The sequence below is a fragment of the Hipposideros armiger genome, unplaced genomic scaffold (genome assembly GCF_001890085.2).
Source record: "Hipposideros armiger isolate ML-2016 unplaced genomic scaffold, ASM189008v1 scaffold_42, whole genome shotgun sequence".
In the NCBI taxonomy this organism is placed as follows: Eukaryota; Metazoa; Chordata; class Mammalia; order Chiroptera; family Hipposideridae; genus Hipposideros; species Hipposideros armiger.
Genome location: NW_017731392.1, coordinates 3,740,221 through 3,751,769, shown reverse-complemented (window position 1 = coordinate 3,751,769; position 11,549 = coordinate 3,740,221). Strand labels below are relative to the sequence as shown.

At 44.7% G+C, this 11,549-nt stretch overlaps 1 protein-coding gene across 4 annotated transcripts in view; it reads left to right on the top strand.

The window, feature by feature from the left end:
- The window catches only part of SORBS1 (sorbin and SH3 domain containing 1), a 258,773-nt gene that overhangs the window by 239,515 nt on the left and 7,709 nt on the right, over positions 1-11,549 (top strand). For all 4 annotated transcript variants that reach the window (XM_019639011.1, XM_019639012.1, XM_019639013.1 and 1 more), the window contains 2 exons: positions 9,090-9,149; positions 9,738-9,928. In XM_019639011.1, the coding sequence (XP_019494556.1) occupies positions 9,090-9,149; positions 9,738-9,928 (251 nt within the window). The remainder of the gene's footprint in view (positions 1-9,089; positions 9,150-9,737; positions 9,929-11,549) is intronic.

Below are 11,549 nucleotides of genomic sequence, written 5' to 3'. Positions count from 1 at the left end.
GGGAGGAGGGGCGGAGCTGGCAACATGGAAAGCCAGGCTTGTTGGAAATTGATTTTCCTTTCTTGGTAGGCCTCCAGCTCCCAAGTGCACTACTTCCTGTCTACTTCCTTTCTTCTGCTCTTCTCCATGGGTGCGCCCAGGCTGGGGGGCCAGACCTTGCTTTGTGGTGAGAGCTTAGAGTGTTGTGTGAAAGGGGCTCTGGCCCACACACCTGCCTCCCAACCCCCTTCACTTTCTCTTCCTGGGACTGGGAGCAGGAGCTGGCAACTCGGGAAATGGGTCTTTCAAAAGAAGCTTCCTGCTTCTTGCAGCCCTCTTTGGGTGACAGAGCTAAAGATGGGAAGGACTTAAGTGACACTATTCTTTCTTTGGTGGGCCGTCCGGATAGTGTGACCGCAAGCTGTGTCACTTATTTAGATAAATGCATTCCAGACCAGTTTGTGTTCTCAGGAAAATTACTCACCACTATTTGCCTTGCTATGGGGAGCCGAACCAAAAATTCAGTTTTATTATAGTTGTTGGGAAGCTAGGTTGAGTATCTAACCAGCACACAGCGGGAATCTTACCTGAGAGCCTTAAAATATCAGACATTCTGAAATGCTACGGTCATTGACGCTTCCATTCAAGCATCTAGGACGTTCAGGCGCTGTGCTAAGCGCTGCAAGAGACAGGGATGAAAGTCATTGGGAAAGCCTGTCCCCCTTCACGGGCTCAGAGGCACCATGTGATCTGGCCGTGTAGACAGCAAGCCAGCCTCAGCTTCCAAAGCCTCTCGTGCTCTTTGCCTGGATAATTCCCACTTTTTCTTCACTTCTCCACTTAGATGTTACTTCTTCCAGGAAGCCTTTCCTGACGTCCCCTCACCACCACCACCACCACCACCACCCCAGCACGACTGGGTTAAGTGCTCCAACATTGTGCTTCCACCCCCCCACCCCCCGTACCTGACGTAAGGGAGTACTTGTCAGCTCTATGGTACTCCTCCCTTAGAGCTTGTCTGTGTCACAGTTGAAGTGTTAGTGCCCTAAGGTCAGAGACCACGACACCTAATATATGGAAGGCATTTAGTAAATATTTGTTGAGTGGAAAAAAAGGGAAGAACACTAAAGGAGTTTTTTTATAACTAAAGCAGTGTATATGATCTCCATCGGGGAAATGACGTGTTCACAGATAACTATACAGACTGAGAAGGAGAGGCGCAAACAGCTCACTCTGAAAGTTCAAGATGGGGAGCAAAAATAAGCAACAGGAAGGGGAAGATGCCTGTCTGGAAAGACTTCATGAGAACAGTGGTAATTGATCTGGGACTGAAAGAACAGGGAATTTTACGATAAGCGAACAGCAAGAAGGTAGCATTCCAGGCGAACAAACAGTGCAGCCATGGCCTGGGAGCATGAACGTGGGGGGTGGGGAATGGTGAGCTCCTGGTTTGGGTGAGCCTAATGGTATCTGCACGTGGATGTAAAGAGGAAGTGTGGAAAAGGGGCTGGGGCAGAGCATGGAGGGGCTCGTTGGCGCCATGGTGGGTATTCCTAGCACCTCCTAACAAGCCTAGTCATCTTCCTCACAGTCACGTGACCTTTGTAACTCCCTTGTCAAACTTCCCAGTTTGGTGCTAAGTCCCTGCTTTGCTGTCTTCCTTCCCCGTCATCACCTGTCCAGCCCACCCGCCACCCCTAACTCTCTGCAGATATGCAAACACTTTCTTTGGGACAGGTTTGACTTTTCACTCCTTCGTAGCCTCCCAAACCGATATCACATTAGGTCCATCACTCCTGTTTCTGGGTGCGTGTTCTCTGAACAGCAGAGGAGGGTGAGTCAAGTGAGGGGGCTTCTAGGGGAAGTCAGGGTCAAGTGGGAAGAACAGTGTGTTGGCGGTCAGGATACCCAGTGCTAGCTCCAGCTCTGCCGTTAGCCTGCTGTGTGTCTTTGGATGAGTCACTTCCCTTCCCTGGCAGCTTCCCAATCTGTAAACAAAATATTCTGACAAGGAAACTGAAGCTCTTTCTCGCTTTAATATTCTTGATTAGCTAAAAATCCTGTGTGAATTTCAGTTGAAAAGAGAAAGAAGAACAAATACAACATTTTAAGTAGGGGGATTATTATAGACCTGAAGACCTTCACAATTAAAAAAATGAACGTTTTTCCTTTTATTATTTGAGGCACAGCTTAACTAATTGGACAAAAACACGTAGAAAAAGCCCAAGAGTTCAGAATTATCAACCACATTCTTGGATTTAGTTGGGTATAATTTTAGCCAAGAAGGCTTAGAACAATCAATCAAGAAAGTAAAGGGGAAGATCACCTTGGAATTCTGTATTATTAACATCATCAAATATTTGCCAAGATTCCCCAAGATAGAAGCATGATTTGCTAACTGGCATCCAGTTTTTGAGTCTACAATTGGTGAGAGAAAGACTCATAGAATTTCTGAATTAAAAAGAATCTTTAAAAATCATCATCTACCCCAATGATTCGTAAGTTTTTCTGGATTATGGAACCTTTGAGAACCTGAGATCAGCCAAGAATTCTAGGCCCACACACACAGTGTTGCATAAAGTTTCAAGAGAGTCACCCCTGAGTACATCTGAGAGGTCCACGGACCCCCAGGTTAAGACCCTCCAATCTAATTGACTTTTATGACAAGATGAGAAAGCCGAGACCTGAGAAAAGTGACAAAACTGTTGTGATGTTGGTTTGGTTCCTAAAGTGAAGGAAGCCAGTCAAATAATAAAATCAGAGGGGATGAAGTTTATAATAAAAGTATTCAGGAAAGTTATGTGTCCTCAAAACATCTGCCTGGGAAACACAAGAACAATCTATTACCTTAGAGAAAGGAGAGGAAGGAAAGCTACTCGACTGACGACAAAAATAAGTGCTTTGGTGACTTCGAAGGAACAACCCTTACCACGTGGAAACTAGGTTCGTTCCCAGAAAGATAAGAACAAAGGAAGGCATAGGCCTGCTTTGAGCATGGGAATCAGAACTGGAAGGGAAAGCATGTGATGCAACTTGAAAGAGCAAAAAGGAAATTAAAAATGTTAAGATGCCCAACTAAAAGTGGGAAAAATTTTCCTTTGACTCACTCAGAAGGGAAATTTCTAAATAAATACAGAAGGCGTTTAACAATGTGTAGGCTGAGGAGAGACCCTGGCTGCAGTTCTTACAAAAATAGTCAGCACATATCGTCTCAACACCCAAGGTAGGGAACGAAGACCCGAAGTTGAAGTGTCCTGCCCTAAAAAGTATAAGGAGAAATGGTAGAGAGTAGAAACCCTAATGCCAGCTGCGGGATCCTGGGCAAGTTAAGGCGACCTCTTGATCCAGCTGTTCTGACATCTCCCTGACAGAACACAAGCACGGGGGATTCAGGTGTAGAGGAATGCACGGGAATTGCAGTCAGAGAGCCTGGGGTTCAAACTGTGGCTCTTCACATTCCCAACTCAGACGTATTGGGTCTTAATTTTGTAAGATGAGGTACATATTGACCACCTTACTGAATTATTATGAGGATTAAATGAAATATCATGGAGATGAAAGCGCCTGGCACAGAGCATGTAGTTAGCACACAATAAATACACTATTGGGTGACACCTAGGTAACAGGGAAAAGAAACAAAAGTAGTTTACTGTATCCTCCTTCCTCTGTTCCACCTAAGAGAGGAAGATGGGGGAGGAAAGAGAAGAAAGTAGACGATGGGAGAATCCTCTTTATTTTGGGTTACACAAGTCTAGAATTTAGAAAATTCAGAATGGCACTATGCAAATTATTGCTTCTCCTTATTCTCTCCTACCTTGAGTATGAAGCCATCCTCTTGGAAAGCTTTGGGTTTCATCATGCTTGAATACACATGTGCCCTTACTCCTCTCTTGTTTTAGGAAATAAACAGAAGACCATGCTACAGACTGTGATGAAATAGCTGAGTGCTTAGGTTTAGTGTTCAAATTACAACAAAGCTAATGTGTTATCTGTGGAGTGACCTGCAAGGAGATAAAGTCTAGGTGGCAAGCAGTTGAACTCATTGGTTGTCATTAGTTTTATAATTAAGCTGAGATCTTTTCCTCAGTAAACTCAAGAGGAGAGAGCTCAGCGGGGTCAGAGACTGTTTATGGAGGACCCTGTGGATGTTTCCTAGAGCCAAAATGCAGGAGCCGAACCATTCATGTCTTCCAACTCCTCTGGCAGAGTTTGCCCACGGTGTTCCAGGACCTGCAAATCTATCATTATCCGGGGCAAACCCTCACCTCCCACACTGTCAGAGCTCTCGCCGCCACATGTGGAGACGACGTCAAAAGCCCTCCTCCACCCAGTCTTCAGCAGCCAATGAGTGGGGTGCTGTCTCCCTTCAGCCAGGTCGACCCTACCCAGTGCTAGTTCTCAATTCATAGGGTATGCATACTCCGATCATGGAACATTAGAGCCAAAAGGACATTTATGTAAATCATGTCTAATCTTATTTTACTAAGAACTTGAAGTCCAAAAAAGTTAAGCATTTTGCTCAAAAGACAATAAATTACTGTCAGAGTCTGACCTGGAAGCCAGATTTTCTCACCCCAGTCCATTGTCCCCCCAGGAGGCCAGTGTGAGTCACCAGAAAGATAGGGTGCGGTCTGAAGAGATGGGAAGATAATGAATGGAGCATGAGATGAGTAGAGGAATGCCATCGCTGAGGGACTGTGGCAGGTTAGGAGAGCAGAAGAGACTGGTGACATTTCTAGAAGTGTTTGGGGCCACGTTGAGGCTGAGTTCCTCTGTCCTGTCCACATCTCCAGGACTTCCTGCTGTTCTTTAGCCAGTGGACAATTTATTTTGGGCTTCAAGGCTTTGGCACACACCCAAAGCTGGAAGAGGATGCTTAGTAACTCCACAGTAGCACCAGGTGCTCTGTGGATCCAGTGGGATTAACAGCCCCAGGAGGCTAGGGTCAGATTTCTGAGGGACTTCTGTGAACTGAAGATGGAAGGGCAACAACAGAGCAAGGACACATGAAGGATTGTTCACTCGGGAAAAATGAAACCAGCACTCCAGGCCAAGAGGGGCGACTTGTGTATACGTCTGCAGATACGGAAGAAAAGCGGTTTCTGGATCAGTGACTGTCCCCTGCTATATTGCTGATGGGGGAAAGGGAGGGGAGTGCTGTGTGTGTGTGTGTGTGTGTGTGTGTGTGTGTGTGTGTGTGTGTGTGTGTGTGTGTGTGTGCGCGTGTGTGCGTGTGTGCGCGCGCGCTTGTGTGTGTTTTGGGCCAATGAAAAATTTTAGTGCATCTCCAAGAGTTTGAAATGTACTTAGCATGAGATAATACTCCCTTTATTCTTAACCCTGGATGAGGTCCTGGTGAGAACTTGTATCTACTTTTAGGCTTAAATAGGGGCAGACAATGAGGAACGTAGGGAAGATTCAGAGCAATACTGTCCAGCAGCCACATATGTAATTTAAAAATTTCTGGTAGTAAAATGGAACAGGTAAAATTAATTTTACTACTATATGTTATTTAACCCAGTATATCAAAGTAGTATCATTGTAATATATAGTCAATATAAGAATTTTTAATGAGATACTTTACATTCTTTCTTCTGTACTACGTTTTTGAAATCCAGTGTGTATTTTCACTTACAAAACATGTCATACTAACCACATCTGAAGTGTGGCTACTGGCTACCATATTGGACAGCATAGGTTCAGAGGAAGAGATACATAAAGCTGTATATGGTTAGAAAATGGGGCCAGGGAAAGAAAAAAATATATGCCCAGAGGAAAAACAAAAATTTGAGGGTAAACAACCTTTGAAGCAATGGGCAAATTCCTGTGATAGGTATTAACGGTTTCTGTCTCCACTGAGGGCTCACCCCATGCCACCCTCCCCCCAAAAAAAACACCTGTTTTATATTTCAGTTATAGAGATGTTTGATTTATAGCTAAGGAAAGCATTTCCAGTAGGGAGAAACTGAATCTCAGCTAATAGGATAAATGTTTATCTTGCCTTCTCTCTAATAGGGTAAATGTTTATCTTGCCTTTTCCCTCATTTTTTCACAAATGTTAAGTAAAGAACCACATCTTCCCTGCCTCTCAGGGATGAATTAAGTTTGTTGATGTTAAGTTTGTCCAGATGTGAAGGCTGTGATGATTATCCTCTGCTTCGGGTAGGCCATAAGACCAAGGAAGCCTGGACCATCAGTATCCTTTCCAGCGCTGGGGACCCTTGAGTTAATGATTGGACGATATGTATTAATGCACTCTGTACCTTTTACATAATGAAAGAGTGATGAAGAAGAGAAGTTACACTGCTTGTTTTCAGGAGAGGCAGAAGCTGGGTATCATCGTGTACCAGCTCTCCCATTGTGACTCAAGAGGGAAGTGACGTATGGGGATCTGACTCCGAGAGGCTTAGCGCTCCGTGGCTTTGCCACCTTGTGCAAGTCTTCAGGCTTCTCGGGGCCTTAAATGTTTCTTTCCTGCCCTCCTCAAGTCAAAGAGTTAGTACAAGAGTCAGGCGAGGTAATGGACCTATATGTGTTTCGAAAGCTGCTTTAAAAAGAAAATGCTTTATAAAAGACAGGGATAGTCAAGTATCAGGTCCTTGTCACTGTATATGACTCACCAAACCTCTTGTGCCAAAGATTTGTTAGCTGATCGATTCCAGTTACCACTTTGGGATTAAGTTGATTGAAAGATGTTGAGGGCTTCTGTGAGCTGTGGAGATCGCGGCAAGAGATGGTCCACATTCTCTCTTTGTTCTGCATCTAACCTGAGGTCATTAGGCCACCAGCTAGAGTTTGGAAGGGTTTTTATTTTTATGAGGACTTTTATTTTCATGAGGTGTGACCCAGGTCAGCCTTGGCACACTGTAGCCAAAGAACCTCTGTGTTGGGTAATTGAGGTCCCCTGCAACCTTGCTCCCCAAAGTTGGCCTGTGGACCAGCAGCACGAGCTTCACCGAATAGAAATTCATAGTCTCAGGACACACCCCATATGTGTCACACACTACATTTGAACAAGGTGATATCAACATACAGTAAAGTTAAAAAGCGCTGTCCTACCATATCCCAACTATAATAGTCAGTGCAGCCTCAGCTAGAACTGCTGTGGGGACAGGCAATTCACTTCCTCTTGAGGTTGCTCCTTCTATTGTTACTTTTAGAAACTTTTCCCTCCTGTCAAGTCAAAATCTGCCTGGTGGTGGGGCCGGCCGAGTGGCTCAGTTGGTTAAGAGCTCGCTCAAGAGTGCGAGCTCTGAGCAACAACAGTTTGAGTCCCTGCCCGAGCTGAGCTGCCGCTGAGCTGCCAACAGGTGGCAGGATGGCTCAGCTAAAAAAAAAAAAATCTGCCTAGCAGCATCACCCACTCAGGCTGCCCAGCATAAGTTTCATTCATCTGCCACATGAAAGCCCACAGTGTGGGTGTTTGGAAATGTTATTACTGTTCTTCGTTTCACAGAAGCCTTGATCCAGAGGCTGGATAGGTGGCAAGTGGGGCCACACAGGTCTGCTCCTGGTCACCTGACCAAGGCCTGCACGTCCTCAGACGTTGTAGAAAAAGCACGAAACACCCTCTTCCCGTTCTGTCTGTTCCTTCACTCCTGCCAGAGTCCAAGGGGACTGGTTCACGTGATTGCAGTTTGGAAGGGGTTTGGAGAACTTGAAGAGGTTTCCCAAAAGGACACAAGTGTAGAAGTGATATCTGGGATGGACGTGGGTCCTGCAGGGCACGCTAAAGGATGAGATCATTTACAGTGGCGATGAACAGGAGAAGGGGGCAGTGTGATAGAGCGGAAAGGGCACCTAGCAGTTTTACCTCTCCCTAGCTGTGTGAGTGACATTGGCGAATGCACGAAACCCCTCTGAGCATCAGCTTTCCGGGTTTTAAAAGAAAACAGGATTGATCAACCCTGTCCTGCCTGTCTCCAGGGTTTTTGTGGGACTCAGTGAAGATAATGTCAGGGAGCACACTTGATAATATGGGAAATGGTCCAGGGATGAAAGAGAAGGTCCAGTGGGATAGTAGATGAATCCAGGAGACAATTCTACCACTAACTGGCTGTGTAACTTCAGAGGAGGCTCTCACCCTCTCTGGGCCTCTCTGTGAAATCAGTGAGTCATACTCAGAAGATCTCTGAGTGCCCTTCTAGAAGGCCTTGAAGTTGCTCTGGTTCATTGCTATTACAGCAGGTTACCTGGAGGATTTCTCATTAAGAAAAAGAGTGGCTCTTTAAGTATTTATTTAGGGAGATTTCCTAGAGCTTGGGATTGAATTCTCTCTGAGGGAAATGATTCCAAACAAGGAGGCCTGGTTTCCATCGAAGGCCTGGCCTCTCTACTATGGCAGACCCACTTAAAAGATGGGTTTGCTTGGCCGTGGTGGCACCTGGGTTTCCATGTCAGCATGTGGTACCTGAGCTGGTGAGTGATAAGTGATGGTTTCATTTCTATGTCAGGACACACAGTCCTATTTCTGGAAGCAGGCTCTGCTCTATGAAATATCTGAACTCATCTCATACCTAGCTAAAGTGTTTCATGTGCATATTTTTCCAGGGGAATAGTCTTACTGGATACTTCAAATATTACCAAGGAGCTTTTCAAAGCTCGTTACTCTCTTTTTCAGTTTTTATGAGTACCAGAATATGGCATACCTGACCGTTTTATGAGCTTGCTTTGCCAGAGGAGGCTCCCAGTCAACAAGATAACTGAAACTGGCTTTTGGCCCAACAGCCCATCCGTAGATGCTTGCCAGCTGAGAGCGAGGGGACCGGTGTATATGGTTATAGAGGGATATAGCTATTCCTTCAGACAGCCCTTCTGTGTCTCTTTCCTGCCAATCTGGGGGCCCTGTGTTATTCATTCTCACCTCACTGCAGCCATGTTTCCAACTTCCCATTTCATTGCCTGGATGCTTGCTTCTAACTCTGTACATTGCATTTTCTCCTGTGCACCCACCATGTTGTCGTGGAAACTCGGTGGCCGTAGGCCGCGAGTATCCAGTGTCATCGAGTGTGATGGTGTGGTACGTGTATTTGCTCACGCTTTTATTTTGAATTCTTTCCAATGTGACATCTGCTAAAATGTCTCCCTTATAATTTGCTTGGTGATCACAGCCTTCTCATCATTCATTGAGAGCAGGACCTGATCTCACAGAATCTGAAAAGAGCTATGTGGTAAGATGCCTGTTGAATAAGACTGTAGCTTTTCTAAAGAGAATTCTTACTGACTGCTAGAGTCTAGACTGAAGTAATACCTGGCTAACTCACAGAGCCATTATTTACAAGAATTATGCGGCTATTGTAGTAGAGAGAGAGATGTTAGGCCACCCCTTTCCTTCTCAAAAAAGCAGAGAAATTTAGAGATGATATTTCTACTCTGCCTACATGTGGGATTAAATTAATATATTAGTGCATGATTGGGGATATGTACTTGCATTTCTATCCTGAAATGATTCCGTTTGTAACAGTTACTCACTAATTACAGGCTTTTATGCTGCTGCCTTTTTTTTTTTAATATTTATACTAAATTCCAAATTCTTCTGTATCTTACCTGTTTTTCCATGCTTACGCCTGGATCTCTCCTGCACTCCACTACTGGAATATCTATTTTTTTAACCTGGATCTTCAACTCTGTTGTTTCCCTGGACTTTTGTGCTTCGTCTGGAATGTTACATCTCTTCCTCTCTTTCTTTTTTTTTTTTTTTTTGTCCCCATGTTGACTGTTTTTTGGGGGTTTCTGGATATCTCGGGCCCACCTCACAGGAAGCAGTTTGCAATGAGATCATAAACATTGCCGAAAAATCTGTTCATTACTGCAGCACTGTTTCTCATCCCTTTGACTTTCATCACAAGGTATCCCCTTCTGACAATAAATCATCTTTAATCATTTCTCAGCAACCTCAAGCCCAGCAGCGAAGAGTCACCCCAGATAGGAGTCAAGCCTCACAAGATTTGTAAGTACACTTGGCAAACTTCAGTTCTCACATTTTTAGTAGACAGTCGTTGAGCTTAGAAAGTATTTTTAGTAGATAGTCGTTGAGCTTAGAAAGTAGGTCATTGACTGACTATGGGGGCAGCCATGTGGGGGAATGAATGAATCACTCCCAGCTTCTCTGAGGATTCCATGTTTCCCATCAGCCATCATGAAAATAGCTGGATAAATAAAGGAGATCATGGACTACTGGGAGACAGAGACAAGTAAAGAATGAACTGCCATACAAGGGCAAGTGAGAGCTGTGCTGACTAGTTTCAGTCCTCGTGTTGTGGGAATATAGAGGAAAGAATGGTCAACTCTGGGGGTGGCCGGTTCGCTCACTTGGTTAGATCGCAGTGCTCATAACACCAAGGTTACCGGTTCAGTCCCCTCATGGGCCACTGAGTTGTGCCCTCCACAACTAGATTGAAACAACTACTTGACTTGGAGCTGATGATCCTGGAAAAACACACTGTTCCCTAATAAATTTTTTTAAAAATGGTTAATTCTGATTGGAGCTGAGTGAATAGGGTTGATCCATTCATTTAAAAAAAAAATATATATATATATATATATATTGGCTATCTCCTATGTTCTAAGCACATAGAAGTAAACTCCATTTACAGAGGAAGAGCATTGGGAATGAGCATGGAAAGATGAGTTGGATTTGAGAGCTAGAACAGCTGAGGAAACCACATGTGCAAAGGCCTGAGGTAGGTGGAGTGTTTGGACAACTTCAAAAATGCCATGTGGCCACAGGATACAGTTCAGGAGGAAACAGAGATGAAGCTCAAGAAGTAGGTTGGGACCAGATTGTAGAATCCATAATGCAATGGAAATAAGTTTGGATTTTATTCTGCAGGCACTCAGGAGCCACTAGAGGATTTTGAAATGAGGATCATATTGATTATATTTTGTTTCTGGGAGATAACTGGCAATGGAGTAGAAGGTGGATTTCAGAGATTAGGGACAAAGCTATTGTTCAACAAAGAATTGATGAGAGCCTGAGCTAGGACAGAGGGAGTGCTTTGTGACCATGGAAGCATATAGGATTACCCAAGGAGATTCTGGGTAAAGCGAGAAGGGAAATGAGGGTAGATCCCTGGAGAGCCAACTTTTAAGGCAACAGAGGAGTAACAGCAAAGGAGACTGAGAAGAGATATAGGAGAGGGCCTAGGAGCGTTCACTTGCGCAGAACAGAGCAAGCAGTGTTTGATCTGTGGTGCCTCCTGCTTCAGAGAGGCCAAGGGGTTAAAAAATGTGAAATGTCCTCCAGGTGCTCTATTTGGCAACTGAAAAAATCATTGGCGACCTTGGAGATAGCAGTGTTAGAGAGGTGGAAGCAGAGGCTATGTGAGAAAGGGTTGGTGAGTCAGTTTGATGGTGAGTGGAAGGCATGGGAGGGGGCTATAGATCAAGGGAATAGCAGAGACAGAGGAGGTATTTTTAGGGGGTAGAGAATTAAGCACCTTTGTACCAGAGAAGGAGCTGACAGAGTCAAAAGATGTAAGAGAGAAGACATAAGTTAAGGAAATAAGGGGAAGGGAGTTCAACATGGCCAGGAGAAGGGACCCTTCCTCACCCAAGGGAACAGCATTGGG